Source organism: Chaetodon auriga, chromosome 9 (assembly GCF_051107435.1).
Source record: "Chaetodon auriga isolate fChaAug3 chromosome 9, fChaAug3.hap1, whole genome shotgun sequence".
In the NCBI taxonomy this organism is placed as follows: Eukaryota; Metazoa; Chordata; class Actinopteri; order Chaetodontiformes; family Chaetodontidae; genus Chaetodon; species Chaetodon auriga.
Window position 1 is genome coordinate 14,323,941 of NC_135082.1, and position 25,292 is coordinate 14,349,232.

Sequence of the window (25,292 nt, forward strand, 5' to 3'; positions counted from 1 at the left end):
TGGAAATGAAAGCAACTCAGGCGACTTTTTTTTTTTTTTCAATCTACATCCTCTTTTCACTTCCCTTTTATTTACTGGCAGTTTTTTTTTATTGAAGGAAGCTCCCATATTTGTTAAGATCCTTGATAAGATTACATAAAATGATTTCAACATGTCGGGAGAGAGACGGTATCTACTCTGTTGTTCTGACTTAAATCTGTTAAGATTTGATTGACTGGCAGTTCTTTATGTGCTCTTATTAGCTGGATTGTGTTTAAAAGATGTCCATCCTCTTTTCAAAATCTTATAAAAGACGCTCAGTTTGATTCATTTACACAAAGAACCAAGAGCATCTTTTTCTATGGTATCATAGCTACCACACTGAGGTCAGTGTGGGTGGTAGATGACCATTTCCTTATTCGATTAACTAAACTCCCATTAATGCCTTGAGGCAGAGTGTATCCTGGACAATTACACTGTTTACTCTAGATGGCTGTAGACACTGCCTTTAATGAAGGAGGCTGAGAAAAGGGCCTTTTTGATGGGCTTTAACCTGTTTTATTATGATTGGGAGGTTTAGTTATATATAGTCACACAAACACACGCGCACGCACACTTTCCAGCATTGTTGTTACTGCTGTTTCCTTGGGTCAATGACTGTTACTCATAAGGCAAGTGGAGCTAAATTGAATAAGGTCATATGAGCTGGTGTCACTGTTCTCACCTGCCTTGCTTTGATCAAATCTTGGAAGATCACTTGAGGTGCTTAGCAGCTTCTGGCCTGCAGGAGAACAGAGAACAGCCTGTTTTTCACTTCCAGGCTGCACTACATTGAATTGTCCTTCCTTCTTTGTCAATAAATGTCCTCAATATGTGTTGAACATGTGCATTCATATTGAAAAAATGAGATCTGTTTACTCAAATGTGAAATGTGTTTTTCAGCTCAGACTTAAAAACGTGCGTTGGTGGAGGCAGACTTCAGTGTGAATTACTCGTTGGTCATGGAGCTAAGATCAGAGTACAAGCTAATTATTGACACAAGAATGTTCTTGTGTGTGTGTGTGTGTGTGTGCGTGTGCGTGTGTGTGTTTGTATGTGTATGTATGTGCCCTCATAAGCATAGGTCTGTAATATCCTCTTACATGTTGGTCTTTTAAATGTTCTTTATTGTTATATGTTACTGAAGGATGACAGAGAGTTTTTGGAATAACAGGTGAAAATAATTCAGCAGAAACTTCTCAGAGGTACGGTAATACAAGCATGTGTGGATCTGAGTCAACCTTTGTATGTGTGAACATTATGTGGTAGGGAGGGGCTGAGTGGGAACACAAGTACACTATGCTGAGGGAGAGATAGGGAAGACTGACCAGGTTGTCAGATGGATACTGCAGCACCTCGGCTCTTCAGCTGGGATCATTCTCGTCTGTCCCACGCTATCATGGATCTCTTGTGGTCAAGAAGATTTATAATATTGAACAGAGTGACTGCTCTGACTGACACCAGCTACCTCCTTCAAGTGGATTTATGAAACAGGGAAGATTCCTTCATTATGCTGAACCATCTTTCACCCCCCACTTGTCAGTGCCTCTTACTCTCCCTCCTGTTGTTGGAGTGTGGTTGGAACAAAGCAGCCTGTTCTCTTGGGGAGGGCAGGAAGATCTGGCAGCAGCCCAAGCCGGACCCCATCATCCAAGACCAGTCTTTCCTTCACGACACCTTTCCTTCAGGATTCCTTTGGGGTTCGGGGACGTCTGCTTTCCAGACAGAGGGAGCCTGGGATCAGGAGGGGAAAGGCCCGTCTATCTGGGACCATTTCACCCACTCCACTGTCAAATTGGCAACTGAGACTGCTGATGTGGCTAGTGACAGCTACGCTCGCTGGGAAGAAGATGTGGAGGCACTGGAGTATCTCAGTGTAAGATCATACTCTTTCTCTCTCTCCTGGCCCAGACTCTTCCCTGACGGCAATGCCAGAGGTCAGCCCAACACGGCTGCTGTGCAGCATTACAGCCGTCTCATAGAGAGGCTTCTGGAAAAGAAAATTGAGCCCATTGTCACTCTCCATCACTGGGACCTACCACAAGTACTGCAGGAGCAATATGGAGGCTGGAAAAACGACACACTGGTGGGACTGTTTGAGGAGTATGCTGCATTTTGTTTCCACACATTTGGGAGTCATGTTAGGTACTGGCTCACCATGCATAATCCATACCTGGTGGCTGTACAGGGGTATGGGACAGGTGTGCACGCTCCTGGAGAAACAGGCGATCCTGCTGGCTCTCTCATTGTGGCCCACAACCTCATCAGGGTAAGTTAGATGTGGTCAGTTGATCTTGGGAACCTGCCTGGGCTGTAAATGACAGAACACAGAGACTTTATCTAATGATACAGACTGTAAACTTTGAACTTCTGCAGCTGTATCAGTTTATGATGGTCAATGACTGTTTGCATCCTCCAAATGATTTTGAGGTCACAAGACAGTGAAGCAAACACAGACCGCACCAATGCTCGAACTTTGTTGCAATCAAGTTAAATCAATGAAGACTATGAAGTTTGATTTAGTGCACTGTAACATGTAACTGGTACAGCCAAGTGCAACACTGCAATGCTCAATTTTGTATCTTCCCGATGTCAAACTGATCATAGCACATTTTTATGATCTGTAAACAGGACACTTTAAGAGACACTGAGGTCAAGGTCCACCACATCAGCACTTTTGTGCTGGAGAGAAACACTGTATGACAGGAAGTCATGGAGATATGCCTCATTAATAATCACTTACAGTTGTACAGTCTAGCACAAATGGTATGTGTACACTGCACAGATAACAAAGCAAATAGCAAATAGCAATTCTCTGGTGCCTTATATATTGCTTTCACGGTTGAGAGCTTATGTCTTCCTATTTGTTTGTTCCTTATTTATGTGTTAGCAGATTATCTCAAGCCCAAACTGAGTCAGAGGAACAAATGATTTTTTTTTCTTACTACTGCTTTCTTGCATTTACAATGCTTAAATGAATATAATCTATTACATGATTGTCTCTCACTGTCTTTAATGCAGATCTAACAAATACAAATTCAGAAAATTACGTGACTGCGGTGGAGATATGCGTTCTGTAAATGCTTAAAAGTTTTGCAGTGTTTACAAAGCTCAATAGGCCGTTTTCACAGCAGACATTTAGACTTGTCATACCAGTAATATTAATGACAGCAGGACAATGAGAGCATACACAATACCAGGACCCTGAAACTGAGGTTAAATGGAAGTCAGCCATCATTCATTTTATCATTTAGTCTTATGTTTTTCCTACTGTGACATTCTTCTGTGAAAAAGGCCTATTGCACTACTGTATCTCTGTTGTAGACTACATTACAGTGCATCATGCTACTGTGTCTGCTATGATTTTCAGGCACACGCCAGAGCATGGCACACCTACGACACTCGCTTCCGTGCAACTCAGAAGGGTAAGGTATCCATCATTTTGGGATCCCACTGGGTTGAGCCTCAGAGAGGCCAAGCCACAGCTGCTAATGTTGAGCGTTGCCAGCAGTCAATAGAGGCTGTCCTTGGCTGGTTTGCCAACCCAATCTTTGGTGATGGGGACTACCCAGTCTCTTTAAAAACCATGCATGGGGCCCTCTTGCCCACATTCTCCCCTGAGGAGAAGCTCTGGGTGCAGACAACAGCTGACTTTTTTGCTCTGTCCTTCGGGCCTAATAATTTCCGTCTGGGCAAGGGTCTGGTCCAGAATGGGCAGACTGTGAGTCCAGACCTCAGGCGCCTCCTGGGCTGGATAAAGCTGGAGTATGGAGACCCATTGGTGCTGGTGGCTGAGGGAAGCTGGTTTTCTGAAGCCAATGTGGAAAAGGAGGACACAGTGGCTATTTACTTGATGAAGAAGTTTATCAACCAGGTGCTGCAAGGTACAGAAGAAGTGCAAAGAGCAACCAAATGAAATGCAGACAATGTAATGAAGTCAGGAAAAAAATCTCTCCACTTTTTATTGCTGTGTTTTCCTTTATAGCTACCAAGCTTGATGGTGTGCAGATATTTGGCTACTCCGCCTGGTCATTGGTGGATGGATTTGAGTGGAATAATGGCTTCACTGTCAGACGAGGCCTTTTCTACATCGACTTCAACCAACCAAACCGAACCAGGACCCCCAAGACCACTGCTCAGTACTATAGGCGTGTTGTTGCTGACAATGGTTTCCCTCGTGGTAAAACCTCCAGCAAGATCAACAGCCATTTCCCCTGCGAATTTCACTGGGGTATTGCTGACTCCACAATGCAGGTAAGAAGAGAGATAATCTGAGAAGACAAACAAATGATTTTACAGCAAAAAATGCTAAATGAATGGCTATATTCCCCTGGTATTCTTTAATGTCTCTGTTTTTTTTTTGTTTTGTAGGTCCACTTCTACCCTTTCTCACCACAGTTTACTGACACCCATTTGTATAGGTGGAACCTGACAGGGGATGGATCATTGCATCCAGTCCCAGGGGTGACAGTTCACACCAGACAAGCCCAGTGCACTGACTACTTGGCCATTCGTGATCACCTTCGCCTGTTTGTGTCCACTGGTGCATCTCACTATCGCTTTGCCCTAAACTGGTCTCTGATTTTACCCCAGGGAGACCTCTCTAATGTGAACACTGAAGCTCTGAGGTAGAGATACACAAACACACAAACATGGCCTGTCACTATTTCAGTCTTCCCAAATTCAGCCCAATTCAAATTATTGCAACTCTATTCAAAAGTACAGTATAACATAACCTGATACGTACCATAGATTTTGACCAGATACAGATGAATTTTAAGATATCTTTGTGACTACACTACATTAACCCTTTATTCTATATTCTGTTATAACGTATAAAAGGTACTACCGCTGTGTCCTGACCGAGATCAAGAAGCTGGACCTGGAGGCTGTTGTTGTTCTCTACTACCCCACACACAGAGCTCCACATCTGGGCTTGCCTGGGCCACTGCATGCCTCTGGTGGTTGGCTCAACCACAGCACAGTGGAGGCCTTTCAGGAATATGCAGCACTGTGCTACCAGCAGCTGGGGTCCTGGGTTCCATACTGGATCACCATCAATGAGCCTAACAGACTGATAGATGTTTATTCTAGTGGGAAAGAGATGCATCAGGCAGCTCATAACCTTCTTCTGGCCCATGCAAAAGCCTGGAGGTTGTATGAGAGGGAATACTCTAGTCAATGGAGAGCTTTGGTGTCACTTGCATTACACGCCGACTGGGCCGAACCTGCAAACCCCTTCCTGGAGTCGCATACAGCAGCTGCACAGAGATTCCTTTTGTTTGAACTTGGTCGCTTCTTAGACCCATTGCTGGGCACTAGATACAAGGAGAAGCATAACAAGGGGGACTACCCACAAGAAATGAAGGCATACCTGGAGGAGAGAGCTCGCGTACTGGACCTCCCTGGATCCCCTCTTCCAAGCTTTACTGAGACTGAAAGAGAGGAACTGAGAGGCGCATTGAGTTTTATCGCACTGAACCATTTTACCACTCGTTTGGTCTCTCCATATCCTCAAACACAAGCCGTTTTTCAGCAGAAAGAACCCCCTGATCATGGCTGTCTGATTCTTTCCGATCCCACCTGGCCCTCCTCCAGTCTGGGGCAGGCTCTTGTACCCTGGGGCCTTCGGAAGATCCTGAACTGGGTGAGCCAGAGATATGGAAGGGCTCTGCCTATCATCATCACAGCCAGCGGGATTGATGACCAGGCTCCTGTGGAGGACAAACTCAGGCAACACTACCTCAGGACTTACCTGCAGGAGGCCTTCAAAGGTATAACATACGTTGTTCTATCCCTCATCTATCAGATGGCCAATATGTAATGTTCCTATGTGATCCAGAGTGTTGTGTGATGAGTTTTCAGTTGGAATAAAATGCAGTGTTCAGGGTGTTAAGAGAGAGGCACTGCTCCACAGCAAGTCCAGGTTTTATGGCCACGTTGCTTCCTTCTATAAAACCTGGACTTAATGAGAAACCATGAAGATCATAAAAAGAAAGAAGGGGAGGGGAAAACAGTACAGTGACACTGCTGATCACTGCTGTGTTCACACTTTGCCCTTTATGGCCCTTAGCTCACCTGCAGTTGGGCACAGGTGTTGTTTTCTGTTATGGGTTAACAATCAGACATGTATTTTTAACATTTGATTGCTTTTTTAATAGTAAAATACACTATATCTTCATATTGCTCCAAGTGGAGGAGGAGTGATTGTTATCTCACGCTTATCCTTTATTCTATTTCTCTCTAGCTCACAAATTAGATGGAGTGAACCTGCAGGGCTTCTACGTGTGGAGGCTGCAAGATCGACACGTCCCCCAGTTTGGCCTCTTCACCTCAGCCCACCACCAATCCAAAGCCAAAGCCTCCATCGCTGTTTACAGAGAGATAATCACTCGTGGCGGTTTCCCTGAGGATAACACCACGCAGACCTGCAGGGTCAGTAAGCTGCAGGAACCTTGCTCTGTATGTGCATGGATGTTTAAGAACAAAGCCATGCTGGTCTTTGGAGGTTGCCTCCTAATAACAGCTGTTATGTTGGTAGTGCTTGTCATCTTTGTCATCATCACCAAGAGAAAGCAAACAAGAGGCAGGGGGAGGCGGGTGAACAGGATGAACAGGAGGAGAAGAAAGGAGGGTGTCCCTGTATGCTCATGTCCACCTGTTAAGTGCTAACTGTGGTGACACTGGCACTGTAATGTAGCAGACAAACAGAGTATGACAGAGAGGAGCAATGATCTGTAATTGTGTGTGGTCCAGTAATACTTGTATCTGTGCTTGTGACAAATGTGTGATTGGTTTACCAACAATTGCTGCCAAGAGAAAGTGTCTCCATCCATTTTACTGTAATAAAATGTTATTTAGATGGAGGGTAATTGGTAAGAAGAATTGTAAAAGCTATTTTGTTTATTGTGTTTATGCAGTGGCAATAGATTAAGTAAATGACTCCCCAAATGCTGCCTCATGTTGTTCTTTTGCAAAAGTTGATAAGTGATTATGTGGACTCTACGGTTTACTGTAAAGGAGAAGAAATGCTTAATCAAATTGCTCACCTGACCTTTGACCTCCATTATGTAGAAAATATATCAATGCCATGATTCTAGTGGTGTAATAAAGTCAGTCAATGATGATCACATCGTATAGATCAAACTGAAATGTGACTTTAATGGATATCTTTTATGATGTACGATGGGTTTAGCTCAGTATACTCTGCTCAAACACTGGACCACCATGTCTCCATGGGACAATGATGCCCCCTAGTGTCACAATTTGCAACCGTGCCAAAACAAAGTGAAGCACGGGTGCTTTCGTTCAGTAATGGAAGAATGCCACAAAGTACCACGCATGCTGATGTTACAGCGTCCAGCAATGTTTGTGATTGTGGGTCAGTGGGATAACACTTCAAGAAGCTGACATGATTGGTACTTGGGGCTCATACAAAATACTACAGCTAAGCATGTTAAACATCTGGATGTTAAACTGACATGATTTCCACCTTTGGTTTACGTACACGAGAAACAAACACACTGGTTTAACTGGGATGATCAGAAGAAAAGAGTTGTTTGTTTCTTTGTAAATTCAGAGCAGCAATGGAGAGCAACTTCATGTTCACAAGACTGCACGTGATGGCCTACAAACTTCAAAACTGCTCACCAGAAGTGTTGCCTAACTTCACTGTAAAGCATTTTTGAATAAAATCAAGTGATCACATGGCAATGACCAAATGTAATCTGCTAGTCATAGTTTGAAACCGTATTTACTGCTTGGGTTTGTTCCGAGATCACTTGTAATTAGCATTAAAAGGTGATCTGAAACGGCACACTGACCGTATTTTCCAGTATACACCACCCCTATGGACAACACATGGCTTTAAATATTTTAATAACAATAATCACGACAATAATATTAATAATAAATTATTCATCGTGAACGGATCAGCCAATGGGAGCAGGCGCTCAGGATGGCAATACAGATCACATGACCCGTTCTCCTCCAGACTGCATGCAGTTTGCTATTAAAATGTTTTCAGTCCCACCAACCATTGTGTTGTTACACATTTGAGATGATAGATACACGTTGAGCCATTTTAACGAATCACAACATCACCTCGATAACTGGGACTGACGCCACTCACGGTGAACATCGGTGCAGCTGTTATTTTTGAGGTTGTATCCAAAAAGTGCAGAGCAAGCTAGCTAACGGCAGTCAGGTCGGTCGGACGGCGGCGAGGCCCCAACCGGACGGGAACACGGGGGAACCATGGCCAACATCGCAGTTCAGAGGATAAAACGGGAATTCAAGGAGGTGCTCAAAAGTGAAGAGGTTAGTCATCACGTATGACAGTTAATGTTAAAGCTTCCCCTTTTACTTTCTTTGACTCCGAGGCTGAACCTGGCTGACGCGTCGCTGCCTCAGCTGTCAGCTTTCTAATCACCAGGCTGCTAGCTTTAGCTAACAGTAACGATACCAGACATGGCAGTGCATCCGGCTTCGCAAATAGGTACGAAAGCTAGCTATTAATATGCCACTGTGGGGAAGTTAGAGCCAAGGACGTTGTTGTTGTTGTTGTTGTTATCAAGCTGTTTATCAGGTCATGGAGGCATTACCAGAAAGCTAAAGTTTGTAATGCTAACGTTAAAGGCTCGCTTACCATGCTGTCAATGGTAACCAAGCTAGCTGTATTAGCATTAGATTGGTGTTATCCGCGTGCGGTACTACAGGATTGCTCTCACATTTGTTCTTCTGGATCTACAAAGATTGGTTTCAGCTTCCTCCAGAGGGCTTATTATGTGTTGATCCATAAGATGTGTGCAACAAGTTGAGGTCAACTTTGGCTAATGCTGCGGGGGGTGTCAACTTCTGCTGCATAGGCAGGTTTGAGTTTGACACCGAGCTAGCTTAACACTTTGCGGTCTGCCTGTCTGCTCAAGTTAAAGTGCTTCTTCGGCTTTTCACCCTTTCAGACGAGCAAAAACCAGATAAAGGTGGATCTGGTGGATGAGAACTTCACAGAACTTAAAGGGGAGATAGCAGGGCCACCTGACACACCATACGAAGGTGAGGGGCTTACTAAGACACTAACCTGTTTGCATGATTGCACAATTTTGTTATGTGACACTGTGAGTCACTGACAGCAACTTTATTTTTGAGAAGGCCTCACCAACTAACTATTTCAAGGGGCTTTTAATAATGAAGATTAAAACAATTTCCATCTTAATATTCACCCAGTAATTGCATGCTTGAAACCTCCTTGTCACGATTCTTAAATAATTGTGACACCTCTCTTTTTTTTTCCAGGCGGTAGATATCAACTAGAAATTAAAATTCCAGAGACGTATCCATTCAATCCACCCAAGGTAGGGATTAATGACTGTTTTTGCTAATGAGAACCATCCTTCTCCTTGTGGACATTACTGCTGTTTATTACTGTGCTTGTCCTTAAACCATTACTTTGTCCCATTTTCAATCAATCCGTCAGGTGCGGTTTATCACAAAGATCTGGCATCCCAACATCAGCTCGGTCACAGGTGCAATATGTCTGGACATTCTCAAAGACCAGTGGTGAGTGAATGTGCTGCAGCATTCCTAACATTCTTCATCCATCATGAAATACTTTTCTAGTAGTGCAAGTAGAGTTTCTCCTATGAAAGCCATAGCCATTTCTAAGTGGCTGATCGAGTGTCACCTTTATTTTCCTCCTGCTTATTACAATACAGTGTGACACATAGGTTTAACAATAGGTGAATGAGGCTGATGATGATGTGGAAAGCATTCGTTGTCATCATTAATCTCAATTTTTATTTACAGCAATCTCAGTGTTCAGGCACACTTAAGGTACTTGAACTAGTTGGTTCATTATGTTGTGTGTTGAAAGTGTACCTCCAGCACTCCCATGGAGCTCTGTGTGGAAAGTTGATCTTATTTTGGTGTTGTTGCACTAAACGTGTCACCTGTGTGTTCTTTCAGGGCAGCAGCTATGACACTGAGGACGGTCCTCCTGTCACTACAAGCCTTACTGGCAGCTGCAGAACCAGATGATCCACAGGACGCAGTGGTAGCCAATCAGGTGGGTGTACATGTGTGTTTATATTCTGACTTTTGTTTGACAAACTTACTGTGGATATGTATTTCTAATTTTTCAAGCAGTGCAACACGTATATGTTATTGTATCCATTGACACCAAATATCTTCTAGAAATGTTGATACTGTAGTATTGTGATGTAGCTCAAGTGTTTTAAAGTGGTTGTAAAGGCAATTACAGTTGTCTGTTTTCAGAACTGATTAGAGTTCTCTGCTAATTTTGGAGAGCTGTCCTGCATATATTGTGCTGGTATAGTTGGGGATCTCTGTGTTTGATTGTTGTAATAATGATAAAATGAACAGTGAGCTCAACCTCAAAAATACTGTCACAACATTGGAACAATTTGTCAAAATCATGGTGATGTTTGATGTCAGTGTCATTAAATCCCACTGTGGCTCCTGCCAGGACAAACTATTTACTACAGTCAGTGAGTGCATGGGGCTTGTTGATAGACCGCTGTAGAGCTGCAAATGCTTGTTCAATGAGTCGATCAGGTGATTTACAGAAAATGAATTGCCAACTTTGGCGAGAATATTGTGGAGTTTTCACTGTTTGTGAATGATTTCTTGAGAGGAGAAAAAAAAGCAGATAACAGAATTGTTTGTCGCAGCTCCAGACTGCTGTGGAAGACTGGTGTTTAGAACAGGAAGGCCACCTCTATTGTTTTTTTCTTACATTATGACATTTTTACCTTAAATTGACAATAGGAAGTGAAGACATGCAGGAAGCATTGAGAGAGAAAGACTTGTGCTCAGCGGCATTACATGCAGCTCACACGTCTGCCCTGTTAGATCACATCTGCCATGAGAACTAGTTGGACATTAAATGAATTAAATTGCTTAATTTTTGTGCTGTCAAGTATCTTAAGTTTCCTAAATTATTTGTGGATTCATAATGCCGTCAACAGCTAGTTGTTACACTTTAAGCAATATTTAGTGCAGTGCAAGTAAAGTAAAAGTGTTGTGAAATATCATGTGTAGGCAGCAAGCTGTTTGCCCTACTCTACTGAACACATTATAACACCTACATACTATCAGTAATCCTTAGTGTAGTAACAGTCATCGTTTGCTTATCAACCCACATCCCAGTGTAACATACTTGAAGGAATGAAATAAGGGTGGATGCGATTCAGTATAGTGCAAGATATTTCTGGTGGTGTTGCTGTGCAGTGATGTCCATGTTTTTGAACACATTTTACTTTATTAAATGTTAAACAGTCAGACAGAGGTCCAACATGGAGCAGAAACCTGAGGCTGTTCAGGTGGTTTGGAAGGTGTTGGCCCTGAAATCCTCTTGCAGCAGCACTTAAAACACAGCATGAACATTTGACATTAATGATATTTGATTAATCTCATTGTTGTGCTGCATAATGACCCTTTGAAATAAGGTGTGTTAGTCCAAAGGCATTTATTTCTTTTATTCACGTAACAGTTTAAATACTAAAAGCTTATGATGATGGGAAATCTACTCGTGCTTCACATTTCAAAAAGGCAAACAGCGTGGAAACAGGATGCTGGGAAGGACTGACAGTCTGGCAGCTCTGCTAGCTCCTCTGGCTCTGAACGTATCAGCAGCCTCACGGCTTTGTAGAGAATTATTTTATTGGCAGTCTGTTGTCACAGCGACATATGCAAAGTAGTAGAGAGAGGCTCGTGACAGTATAATAAGTGAACAGAGCTTCCGGGTCTGAAAGTGCTTTTTAAACCTGTATTCTTTCTAATGCAGTCTGATTGTATGCAGTCTCATGAGGAGATGTTCCTACGTCTCACTGGGGTTTCCGAATGAGTTTGTGGTCTCAGTAGGAAGTCTTCTTCAATACAGCATGATGTTCATGTTGTAAATTGCTGGCACTGTCCTCGGGTTCACAGTTAGATCCAATCAGGATAGAGGCGTAGCATTGTGTATCCACTCAGCTCCACCTTCTCGTCCAAATATGGTCACCTCTGGCTCCAACAAAAGGAAGATGGCAGTGACCATAATGTCGTACTTAAGGCTTTAAATTGTCAGTCTGCAAACCAATGAGTGACATCATGGTGGCACCATCTCCTGTTTGTTATACAGTCTATGGATGGATCATAATTACGCCACTCTCCAGCTTGTAGGCTATGTGTGCTTGGGTATCTAAGCCAAGTAGAAAAGCACAATGTTGCAGTTGTTGACGGTGGCATGCTGAACCTCTTTCACACAAAACTACTATTGTTTTTCCACATTTGTTCATCACACAGTACAAGCAGAACCCAGAGATGTTCAAACAGACAGCGAGGCTCTGGTCTCATGTCTATGCAGGCGCTCCCGTCTCCAGTCCGGAGTACACACGCAAAATAGACAAACTCTGTGCCATGGGCTTTGAAAAAGTAAGTATCTCTCAACTTTTTCCCTCCCCTACTGTGCAAGCATTGCACTGCTGGATTCTGCTGCAGAGTGAACGTGAATGGGTTTTGTTTTTCTCCTCAGAATGCAGTAATAGTGGCGTTGTCGTCGAAATCCTGGGACGTGGAGACAGCGACAGAGCTACTGCTCAGTAACTGAATCTTGACAGTCTCTTCATCTTCCTCTCGATCCCTAGCTCTCCCCCTCACACATACACACCCTCTCTCCTCCAAGTTCCTGCTGTCTCAAGACGTCTCTCTCCCCCTGTTGCACCCTCTGTTTCACAGTGGACTCCTCACCTCCACCACCCCCTTTATCAAACCCTTTGTGTGGCATCTCTCCTACCCTGCACCTCTGCTGTACCACACTCCAATCAGTCGCTCTGTGAGCTCTTATTTCTGGTTTCTTTAAGTTCATTCAACATTCCACTCAGTGCTACAATCACAAGTTCAACCACATCTCACCCCCTTTGAAGCAAATGCCAGACTTAAGACCCCGCCCATGCCCGCCTGTCTCCCAGCTCTCCTGGCTGTGTCCAAGAAGCGGCTGTCAGCGGCTTGCCTATGCAGTGCATTTACTTTCATTTGTGAAAACCTTTTGTAGGAGAGAGTCAAGCCATTCTAGAAGGCTCTTTTGGACCTGATAATGATTTTTACACACTTCTGGGCAGATTTTCTCAACAGGGATTGAGCCGAGTCCTCGACATTTTAAATCTGATATGTCTTGTGAAATTCTATTACGCTGTTACCAACGTCACTACCTTCACGCATTCACTCATCCTGACACAGTAGACCCTTTATAGTGGTATTGGGTACTAAACACCAACAGGAAGTTAAAATTTGAAGACCCTTTTGAATCGTTCTCTTGTTCCATCTTTTGGGAGTTTTTGAGGGAAGTGTATATTTTCTCACTTCAAATTTGGAAAGTAAAGTGCACCAGGTGGCGAATGTGGAGTTATGCAGACACAAAATAGGGCAAGGCTTATTCCCTGTTCTGGACACCAGCTCATGAAGTGTCACTGAGGTGTTCACACGTAGCCATACTCCTTTTCATGCCACGTTTTCCCCTTCTTCCAAAGCTCCTGCAGCAAAGCCCAGTGCCCGAACCCCCACACCCGTTCTTGACACAGCTTACTTCACCGGCCCCTTCCCCCACATTTTTTAGAAATTTTATTTGGTTTTGGCCTCCTACAGGAATACGTTTGGATTCTTGTTTTTAAACCGACAGAAAATAAACAAACAAAAACAATGTGCAGCCGTAACTTGACCTATCACAAGTCTGGATGGAAATAGTTCAAAAATGAGTTTGAAAAATATTACATCATCTTAACGACGCCAACAGATAAATATGTCAAAATGATTCATCTGTAAATAAAGATATTAAAGTCTGTGTAAATTAATCCACACTGTCCTTTCTGTGATGTGTCTTTGCAGCGCTGAGTGTGATAGTTAATAACTGGAACAGTACCACCCCCCCCCCCCATAACCTGTCACACTATTGATGAACACAAAAAATGTTACTGTGTGTTGGTGCTTATGATCCAATGTATGTTTGTAGGCTTGTTCGGCTGTGCATACATTTTAATAAAAACTAGGGTGATGCACTATATTTACAAGACCAACAGACACTGAACCTACAGGGAATTGCATCGCCAGTGAAAATGGAGCAAGCAAGCCAATTTAGATGAATAATGTGCACGCAGAAGAGCTGGTAGATGGATTATATATAGACTGGTCATTAGCTTTTCTACGCAGTAGTACTTTGGACTGCGGACAGAAGTATGACACAGCTGCTGCATAAGGTTGAGCAAGCAGTAGTGCATTTAGAGCATTTAGAGAACAAGGAAGTGATACAGGCACTTAGCGTAATGTTCAGATCACCTTGCTTACAGTAGGCACCCTGATAATGAGCACAACAACAGATGGCCTGCTTGGTAACGTGGTGTGCCTTGCTGAACCTCTCCAAGAAACCCTGGCAATAATCTAAACACCCAATTTCAGTCTGAACACTCGCACCAAACAGGAGAAAAGCAGCCACTGATAGTCTAATCAACAGCAGTATGTAGTGTAAATCCATCAAAGGGCCTCAGTGGTGATATTTAAGAGGATTTACAGTAACTGTACAGCCCTGCACCTGCTGCACGCTGAACCAGCCTCAGGTTTCCCAGACATCCCGAGTGACAAAAGCTCATTTTGTATCCTCCCACTGGATGCTGGCATATCTCTCCAGTATATCTACCACCTGGAACGGCTCCAAGCATCCCAGAGCAGAGGACTGCTAAATAGGGCTGACTACATGAGACTGAAAAAATGAGCATGCCTCCTGGCTCATCTGATGGCACTGAGATAATCACTTCTCTGCACTATTAAAACGCACACAACATAATGAACTAGTTGCATTATTAAAGTGTTGGAGGTTCCATAGGACTAACTCCTCCACAGCTTAACTCCTTGGATACACATTGTTCTATTCGTGCTACAATAGATTCATTTTGGTGTTTGGACACATTGGAAAATAGAGACGACTCCCACAGTACTGCTATTGGGAATTGTATTGTCTGTGATGTAACAGTGAGGTAATAGTGACCTCTTTTCATCTTTATCATGGCATAACTGTTCAATTAATGAATGGTATTCACTTCTGTGTGGATTTGTAAAGCAAGATGAGTAGAATTTCATCTAATTTTCATCTAAGTCACAGTGACTCTTTCCAACCCATCCTGAAATAACAATTATCTTAAAATGTTTTGCTTGTAAGCAGTATAACCATCTTTCAAATAGCTGTTTATTTATTTTTTTTTCCAAATCAGAAGTACAATCCCTGATGTATATGAAGGCAACTTCAATCATGTTAATATTTCTTTTGATGAATATTAATGTGCTTTGTCGTTAATATTTGGTGTTTATCTTGTATTTATTTTCCGGCGGGCACTGACTGACCTTTACTGCCTGCGGTGCATCAGTACCTTCAACGAAAACGATGGTTCGCATTCAGATTTAACAGCAGATAAAAACATTATGATTTACATCTTTTACTGTAGAAAGGACAACTTGCAGCGCACCCTGGCCGCAGCCGTTTGATTGACAGGTGAATAGCCCAGTGTGTGGTGGTGCGATGACTCAAAGGCATCCTGTTTCACTCCATGTGCTGATGCTATGTGATAGCCGGAGTTTTATTCCTCGTCTCAGTCAGCAGACATGCTTCCTCTCCTGCCAAGCGGTAAGAGCTGGCCTGGCCGTCAGGACGACCGGATGAGACGGTGCCCTGCTATCTGCGACTGAGTTCAACTGGGGTTGAACGGGCATCATGTAGGCCTGATAGGGCACGAAACCGAAGGACCGTTAGATTGCTGGTCGCAGGTACCTTTTTATTGCTGCTTGTGGGTATTGACAGATGCCCAAGATGATTCCAATAATCTGTCTGGCGATGCTGCTTCCTGAAGGTGAGTCAAATGAAGCTTCGCAGTGCTGTTGTTGATGAGTTAAATAGCTTGTGCTGTTTTAAACGTGTGCAGACATGTTTCGTCTTTGATTCAAAAAGGGCATCGTTTACCAATGCTGTTGCTGTGTGCGTAATTGCGCACAAACCGCTGTTCCCTTCCATCAAAGAGCAGATACGTTGACGTATAATTTTGCATGTGGCTTTCAGACCTTTTAACCAAACAATCTGAATAATCTTACAAGGCTAAACACGTGTGCTTTTGCTAATATATCGACCAGTTATCGTAAAGCAATAAACAAAGGTCAAGCAACAGTTTCTCTTGATAAAACATTCAGTCATCATATAGCACTTACGGCCTAAACATGGATGGCACAAAGGAGCAATAATAGACATAACAGTCTTTGAAATGTATTAAAAGGCACAATGAGAACAATGTCAAGGAAAAATACTGTTTAAACCAAGTGAGTTTTTCATGGTCTCCATACTTGATGGTGCCATGAATTGTAGAAGTACTGGTCCATTAAACTACATTAAAAGGCTCAAGGGTTGTTTTGTAAAAATGACTAATGACCACCTTTCCCCTCCAGTGGTTCACTCGGCTCAGGGTCACTATGCTCAGAAGCTTCTGAATGATTTGATGGAGAATTATTCCAGCGCCCTGCGGCCTATCGAGGACACAGACAGAGCGCTAAACGTCACCTTACAGATCACCCTCTCTCAGATCAAAGACATGGTGGGTACCATCTCATCGGACAGATCCCTCATTAATTGTACTGTATATTGCTGTAAGGTACACACACACACACACACACACACACACAGACACACATATAAATCATATTTCTTCAAACCAAACAAAAAGTGGCCACAATTAAAACATTATTGTTGCTAATTTGATTCACTGAAAAATGTAAAAAAGTAGTCAACATAAAATTTCTTGGCCAATCAATTAGTCACGCTGCACTCCTGCTGGCAGTAAAACTACAGTTGTAAGTCACCATAGAGACACTAAATGTAGAACCAAAGCATGAAGATGTTTTGCATTTTCTTGCCTGCAAAGAGAGCAGTCACCAAAGGAAGCGTGTGTAGGTGTTGATGTGTATGAGTGACAGACCTCCTGCTCTACTGGCCAGGCCTACTGTTACTCTGCTGGCTCAGGTTCCTGTTCAGGTTCAGTGCTGTGTCAGCCCACAGTGAATTAGCACTTGGGTTGTGCACGTGTGTTTGGGTGTGTGTGGTTGAAGGGAGGATGCAGCTGTCCTACTGTCTGCAGTCTCTTGGTGGTGTACCAGGATGTCAGTCTGTTATATTTGAGAAGACAGGGGTCAGAGCCCGACAGTAGTGTGTGCGTTGGAGCGTCCTGTTACCCAAAGAGTTTATGTTTTCTTCGGTTCGATGCTTCAGTGAAGCTATGGCAGTGATACCAAAACCACCCCCGCCCACCCCCGTCAGCCAGGGACTCATCCACCTGATATTGACAGACAGGTCTGGATTTCAGCTGTTGTGATAATCTGAAGAGTATCTGCCTTCGTAACGCTCATGGAGAGTTAATGAGCAACAGAGAAATGAGAAGGAGACTACTCCTGAAGCTACTTGTTTGTGTCCATTGTGTGTGTGTGTGTGTGTGTGTGTGTGTGTGTGTGTGTGTGTGTGTGTTTTTGAAGGATGAGAGGAACCAGGTGCTGATTGCCTACCTGTGGATCAGGCAGACCTGGAATGATGCATACCTGAAGTGGAATAAAGAGGACTATGACGGGCTGGAGGTGATCCACATCCCCAGCAGCCTGGTGTGGAGGCCCGACCTTGTCCTCTATAACAAGTACGCCCGTACGTCACAAACACACACACGCGCACACACACACTATAATTTTTCGATCTTTCTGTATTCAAAAAAAACCCTCACCATAATGGATTAAGAATTCTGAGTTACTGAAGCATCATCTTAAAAGACTAATTCCAGCAAGAGGCAGGATTACACACTTCCACAGACATCACGTAAGGGTGCTTGAATAATTTCAATTATAGTGAAATTCTAATTATACTTTTACTGTAATAATCCTCTTAAATTAGACCCTTTACAACCGCAATCACAAAGTTCTTTAGTCAGAGAACAGAAACAGAGTAAAAGATTCAAATAAAAAGAAATCCTTGAAAACATCTATTAGACATGTAAAGTAGAAATGTAGAAAAATGACAAGCATATGTTTTTTAAAATGTGTGTCATACAGAATTCATACAATGTTATGCATACAATATCTGTTGTGTTTTGTAGTTTAGTACACCAGTTTGTATATCATGTTAGAAAATATGAGGGTTAAGTGTGATATTGCAGGAAATCTGTGTTAAGTGGCCATAATCATGTAATGCACAACATACACACTGTATGATATACAGAGTTATCAGTTTATTAGGGTCTAATGGAGTCCACTACAATAGTCCTGCATTAAATGTGTCAGAGATCATGTGGTATCAGCTCTGTTGTAATCATCTGGAATATTATAAACCTATTAACTGTGGGTTTTATTATAAGCCTGCTGTATTGTGTTGACTTTTTCTTCTCTTCCAGAGCTGATGATGACTTCTCCGGGCCAATGGACACCAACGTGAGGCTTCGCTACAACGGAGAGATAACCTGGGATGCTCCGGCCATCACCAAGAGCTCCTGCGTGGTGGACGTCTCCTACTTCCCCTTTGACAGCCAGGAATGTAACCTGACTTTTGGTTCTTGGACCTACAATGGCAACCAGGTTTGTATACAAGCGACCGTGCTCACTACACATTACACAGTATGGAGGATAAAACCACATCAATTCAGTTTATCCACCTTTTCAGGGTGTTGATGACCTGCCTAAATGTATCAGGTCAGTGGACTTTGTTGAATGATATTCAGGTCTGTGTTGTGGCTACGACCTCTGAGACTGAGACTACCCAGCTTCAAAAAGAGATCAGACACACACCCACTCTTGCCTTGCCACTGAATTTGTCTATTCTTGGCAAATATCCATGGGTAGAGCTGATGAGGTGCCTTGTCTACACCTCCTCATCCATTACCCTCGATTCTAGGTAGACATCATTATGGGCATGGACAGTGGTGACCTGTCAGACTTTGTGGAGAATGTGGAGTGGGAGTGCCACGGGATGCCAGCCACCAAGAATGTCATCATGTACGGCTGCTGCTCTGACCCCTATCCAGACATCACCTACACGGTGCTCCTGCAGCGTCGCTCCTCCTTTTACATCTTCAACCTCCTCCTCCCCTGCTTCCTCATCTCCTTCTTGGCTCCTCTGGGTTTCTACCTGCCTGCAGACTCTGGAGAGAAGGTTTCACTCGGAGTGACGGTTCTTCTGGCTCTCACTGTGTTCCAGCTGATGGTGGCTGAGAGCATGCCTCCATCTGAGAGTGTGCCCCTTATAGGTAAGAGTGCGTGTAGGACTGTTAGGACTGAATTCAAGCTAACATACATTGAGTTTTTATGTCATTGTAGACATCTTTAGAATTACTATAGTGGCCTGCAGTCCTGTCTGTCTTAGTGTGCTTTTAGCCATGCTGGCAACTTGGCCATATGGGATGCAGTGTTGGTCGATCCACTACTTTGGTTCAGCCTACTGGATGCAATTTGTACATTCATGGTCCCCAGGTAGTGTATTCTAATGACCTAATTATGCCTTGACAGCTTTGGAGACCCTTTCACTTTCCACATAGCACCATAATCATGTCATCATTGTTATTTTTCTAATACTTATGTTCAAATACTAACACAGTGTATGCTGTGTTTAGTACTAATTAGCAAATATTAGCATGCTAACAGGCTCAACTGGGATGGTGTGAACATGGTGCCATACCACATTATGGTACCACACTCTACCTGTTAAACATCAGCATAGTCATTGTGGTGTTAGCATTTAGCTCAAAGCCATGCTTAGCCTCAGTACAGCCCACAGACTCTATGTAAATATACAGTTTACATTCTCACAAAACTGCTAGCATGACTTAATATTTGAGTGAAATCTCTGGCTAAACCATCATTCTGGTTGCAACTCTTCAAGATGGAATTCCACACGCAACATAAGACAAATGTTGATAAATTGATATTAGAATATTTTAGAATTAGAATTCTTTCTGAGAGTTCTAACAGTGGCTTCCCTCCTGTGTTTGTACCTATCTGTTACATAGGCAAGTACTATATTGCCACTATGACCATGGTCACAGCCTCTACATCTCTCACCATCTTCATCATGAACATCCACTTCTGTGGTGCAGAGGCCAAACCAGTCCCCCACTGGGCAAAAGTCCTCATCATTGACTACATGTCCAAGATTTTCTTTGTTTATGAGGTGGGTGAGAACTGTGCCTCCCCCTCCTCCTCCTCTTCTTCGTCCTCTCACTTCCCCCAGGATGACGTCCATCACCAGAACCACATTCACGCAAATGGTAAACCAGCGAGTCACACTAACCAGCAGGACTGGCAGAGTCACAAGTACCCCAGACCTCAGACCCCCAAGCCGCAACATCATCCCAGAGTGAAAGCGCAGCACCACATCACTAGAGAGGACAGGAGCCAGCTCTCCAACTATGCACCTGGTAAATATGAAGGCTTAAATGGGAAAATCCCATCAGATGACTGCTGTAAAGAAGACCAGAAGGTCCCCTGCTACCCTGAAGACAAAAAGCCTCCACCTCCAGTCCCCACTGTTACCTTTGGCCCCTGTGTGTTCTGTAGCCATGGCAGTGGCATCCCTGGTGTGGACACCAAGCTGGTACGCAACGTTGAATATATCGCCAACTGTTTCCGGGAGCAGAGGGCCACATGCGCCAAAGGAGCAGAATGGAAGAAGATTGCGAAGGTGATGGACAGATTCTTCATGTGGATCTTCTTCATTATGGTTTTCCTCATGAGCATCCTCATCATCGGCAAGGCACCATGACCAAGCAGTGATGCTACAGCTGCTTTTATAATTTTAGTCAGTGCACTCTTTTTGGTCAAATAAGAGAGTCAAAGGAACTATTTTATATTTTATAAACATAGTGTATAGTGAAAAATACAAGAGCAAGCTTTGTGGCATTTTCTCTTTGGATAATAACCCGTATAGATTACAGTGATTTGAAAATAAACAACTACTTGCAACTTACTTTGCATTCACTGTTTTTGACCATGTACAGCACATGCAACGTGAAAACCCATGATTTCATTTTACACATGATAATTTAGTGTCCTATCCATAGCAATATTACATTCTTTGGTCTTCATCCAAAACACAGAGCAAAGGGCCAGATTTTGATAATGTATGCAGGCAATGCAGAGAGCTCATAATGAAATAGATACATCAAATTAAATTTGTCAAATCATTGTGTTCTACTTGTGTGCTACTTTGTTCCCGTACAATCCTTATCATCTCTATTGATAGCATGTTGTAAATGAGCATCTTATTAGCATTGCTGTCATCTGACCATTGAATACAGATAAAGGAATCTGCTGTCTAGTTAGAATATGATCAGTGGAGAGAGCACATATCTTATTCACTACTCTGAAATCAGATGCCTGCGGCTGAGAGTTATGGCGTCAGTGCAAGCTCTGGATCTGCAGAATCATTTTTCTGTTCAAAAAAATCTGGTGAATAGTTAATGAGCAAGCTTTGTTTGTAGCACAGCCGGGGCAGTGAGGATGTAAGGTTATATGGAGCATCAATTATGTAACACAGCAAGCACACTCTGACAACCCCCTCTACCAAAAGCCCCATACCTTGAACTTTGAAATGTGAAGTGAATGTCTTCTGTGTGTGTTTGTGTGGACATGTATTCCTCATGTTGTGGGGACATAGATCTGTTTACATACACAGATTGTGGGTACTCTTCCTTATGGGGACAAGTCCTCATAATGCAAAACATCACAGTTCAGATTGAAGACTTGGGTTAATGGTAGGGTACAGTTATTTTCAAGTTAAGGATAGTATAAATGTTCTGTAAGCACTGGTTAGGATTAGTGTTATGGTACAGTAAGTCTTCAAAAAATGAATTTAAGTTAATGTCATGTCCTCTTCAGTGATTGAAACACGACTGTCTGTGTGTTCACACATGTGCAACGTGGGAGCATTTGGAAAGACTGAAAAATGGGAATCATTGAGCTTTCTGGGGCGGTGCTGCCATTTTTTGAGCATATTGTACTCGCTGTCATTAACCATCACTGTCACCAATCATTTGTTATCTGCTGTCTGTAAATAATTCATCATCATAAATGTGTCAAGTATGCATGAAAGACAAAAGGAAGTCTTGTCAGATGCAAAGGAGTGATCACATTACAAACTGAAGTTAGTTAATGATGTTTGGGTTAGCTAATGTTATGCAAACTGAATGCTAACAAAACATCAGCTAATGGTGCATAATTAACCCTCCAAAATGAGACATTAGTCTGCCTTTGTGTCTCACTGTAAACTGTGACATTTCATGTTTTGAACCTTTTTCATTGTGTTGTGTGTTTTGTGTAAGTTCAGTAGTTCTTTTTGACAATTACAACAAGTAGCCATCAGATGGCGCTCTTACTCTTGTGCATAACCTTACAGTTATGCCAAGATTCTGAGTAACTATTATTCTGTGTAGACTTTCACTGTGTAATTTACTTTCACTTAAGAACTGCTATTCTTGTGCTAGTTAATAATTGAATTCCACTTGATTTCAGATGGAAATATTGTGCTTTTTATAAAACACATGTTGCATTCAGAAATACAATGTATGACTTTAAATTTATCAGCTCACTGCATATAAAGTGGATAGAAAGTTATATGTCACCTGAACCCACAACAACATTAAATTACTGCTTATATATTTTTTTTTTTTTACATCAGTACTCTCAAAGGGGCCATTCTTCCTGCTGAGTGCTTTAACTTTTAATGCTTAAATACATTTTGCTGCTACAACTTACATATATTTGTTTTCAATAATTTTTGAATGGAGGATTTTATAGGAGTCTGTATTTTTGGTTACTCTTAACAAATCTCATGAAAAACCAAAGCAACAATGTATTAGTCTATCTCTCAGAACTGTCAGCTTTCCTAGCCTCTCTGTGACACTTTGAAACTGATCATGAACATGTACCTTCATTTTTATAAAAAAAAAAGAAAAAGAAAAGAAGAAGCCCTCAGCTAATTTGCTAATTTAATTTCTAAACCAGCCAGGCAGGTGTTATTCAGTCAGTGTGTTCTTGAAGACTACTTTCAGATGTGGATTTGGTGAGCATGTACATTGTGATGAAACAATATGTCACACAGTGTAATAGTGTGGCTCACTGAAGTGTTGTGATGTATCAGACTGGATACACAGGCAGCACTTGTTACTACTATCAATTCACTGGTTTTCATCTTTTCATGGGACAATATGAGAAATATAAAACATCATCAGACTCATTCTTTAACTTGTGATTTAGTACCTTCACATTGTGGTATTTCCACTTTTATATAAGCAAGGGATCTGAATACTTCTTGCACCACTGGTGCAACAAGTGAGTTTTCCTCTTTCACAATATCTATACCTCTAATCACCCACTGCAGTAGGTAAACAGTCAAAATTGCACTCAGGAAAACAAGATTTTCCAATAAAAATTTTCTGTAAAATGACACTAGATGGCGCTCATTTCCCACATACCATTCTGGTGGCGAGTGCTCTAAAGCTCCCTGTTTCAAACTGCATGTCAGTGTTAGTGCACAGCATCCGCACCTCAGAATTATTCCCACTATCACACAGTTACCCACTCACAAAATTTCACTGCAGAGAAGAGAAAAAAAAAAAAAAGATCTGCAGGCTATTTATTAGTCCTCCAGGTTATTGTAGGGCAAGAGACTATACATCTTACTTGCTGCAATTCCATAATTACATCTGGAGGCTATTAATAAAAGTGAGTTTGTCAGTAAAATGCAGCAGGCGGTGTGCCTGTTGATTGTTCTGCTGAGTCCCTCCAGTGTGAGCTCTGTTGAGCAGACATCAGACGGGCAGAGGAGTCATTGTCTTTTATCCTCCTCTCCAAAGTGATTGTCATGCTGAAGCACGATGCATCCGATCAGTGTGAATATCTTACATTTTCAGTCTGAGGGAAGCTGACTGCATTGCGTTCCATTAGTGCTCAGTGAGCCGCAGGGGCCACAGCAAGCTGTAATCACCACGGGAGACCAGGAGAAGTGTGAACCATGTAATTTGGACAGGCGTAGCAGCACAGGCATGGATGGAAAGACTGCTGGGGAAATTACCAAGTGCTTTGCAAAATTTCACTTGTAGGAGTATTATTTAACACCACTTAGATTTACAAACAGAATGGGAAAATCACTGTGATAATACATTTAATTCAGCAGTGATGAACCAGTGGTGAAATGGAACTAAGTACTTTCAATCAATTGCTCTTGTTAAGCACGTTTGACAGAGAAATCCCCCTACGTTGTACAGCACCACAGTATCGGACAGCTGTAGAGCCTCGTCCCTTTTGCAGATTTACATTTCACATACAAAACATGTGGTCGGCTTAAAGCAGGTAAAATTAGCTCCACGTCAACCAGCCACAACATTAACATGCTGCTGTCATATTCATTCATAGATCATAATAATCTGAAATGATATTGTAATACTCTAAGAGGGGCCACTTTGCATAATGAGTACTTTTACAAGCATATTTTACTTTTTTTTTTTTTTTTAAATCACTTACTGTTGTATTATACTTTTACCTCAGTGAAAGTACAATACTCTGTTGTGAATAACTTTACACTTTCACATAATTCTCTATCTTATTACAAAGAAGCCATTTAAATTGTTATTTGGGACTCTTTAATTGGCTTTGAAAGCCATTTGAAAAATCAGAACAGAACATTTGTGTGGGGAGGGGAAGACGTTTGCTGACTGACCTTATCTGAAGTGTCGGGACACTTAAACACTTCACTTTACCTCCAGTTTTTCCTCGATATAGACAGATTCTGAACTGCTTGTCAAAGTACAGCAAAAGCATGCTGTCTGCAGCTGACTGATGTGTCTGCAGGTATTGTGTGTAAGTTTGAGTTTTACGTAGACATACAGTAGAATGGATGATTGTTTCTGATGTAGTAATTGTGGTTCTGGAGAAGAGGGGACAGAACAGGGGGCCACAGGACCCATAACTGCGCGCTACCAGCGGCACTGCGCTTGGCTGAAGCTTCCATCAGGGGACCCTGGCTTTGAAAACAGCAGCTGCAGCCATTTGCGGCTGATTTAGATTATGTGTCACTGTCCACCAGTGTTGTCATTAGCTTTCGTTTGACATAATGCCCTGTAAAACTTTAACAAGCCCGCACTGTTCTAGATAGACAGAGGACATCCAGCGTTAAGGAGATTAATTCTTCATCCGTGAAGAACAGGACCTTGAAATTAGCATGC

The 25,292-nt window shown here is 42.5% G+C and overlaps 3 protein-coding genes across 3 annotated transcripts; all 3 read left to right on the plus strand.

Annotated features, from left to right (window-relative positions):
- Nucleotides 1-1,336: 1,336 nt before the first annotated feature.
- Nucleotides 1,337-6,967, plus strand: klb (klotho beta). The gene is made up of 6 exons (XM_076739179.1): nt 1,337-2,287; nt 3,389-3,902; nt 4,004-4,272; nt 4,390-4,646; nt 4,861-5,792; nt 6,266-6,967. Exons 1-6 carry the CDS (start codon nt 1,529-1,531, stop codon nt 6,688-6,690), a joined length of 3,156 nt encoding a protein of 1,051 aa, XP_076595294.1. The 5' UTR covers nt 1,337-1,528; the 3' UTR covers nt 6,691-6,967.
- Nucleotides 6,968-7,990: 1,023 nt separating this feature from the next.
- On the plus strand, nt 7,991-13,865 carry ube2ka (ubiquitin-conjugating enzyme E2Ka (UBC1 homolog, yeast)). Its single transcript, XM_076739896.1, has 7 exons — nt 7,991-8,337; nt 8,979-9,072; nt 9,313-9,371; nt 9,494-9,576; nt 9,982-10,081; nt 12,322-12,450; nt 12,551-13,865. Exons 1-7 carry the CDS (start codon nt 8,275-8,277, stop codon nt 12,623-12,625), a joined length of 603 nt encoding a protein of 200 aa, XP_076596011.1. The 5' UTR covers nt 7,991-8,274; the 3' UTR covers nt 12,626-13,865.
- Nucleotides 13,866-15,567: 1,702 nt separating this feature from the next.
- Nucleotides 15,568-21,037, plus strand: LOC143326320 (neuronal acetylcholine receptor subunit alpha-9-II). Its single transcript, XM_076739894.1, has 6 exons — nt 15,568-15,908; nt 16,495-16,640; nt 17,572-17,726; nt 18,474-18,654; nt 18,971-19,322; nt 20,082-21,037. The coding sequence occupies exons 1-6, from the start codon at nt 15,860-15,862 to the stop codon at nt 20,831-20,833; spliced, it is 1,635 nt and encodes a 544-aa protein (XP_076596009.1). The 5' UTR covers nt 15,568-15,859; the 3' UTR covers nt 20,834-21,037.
- Nucleotides 21,038-25,292: the final 4,255 nt, after the last annotated feature.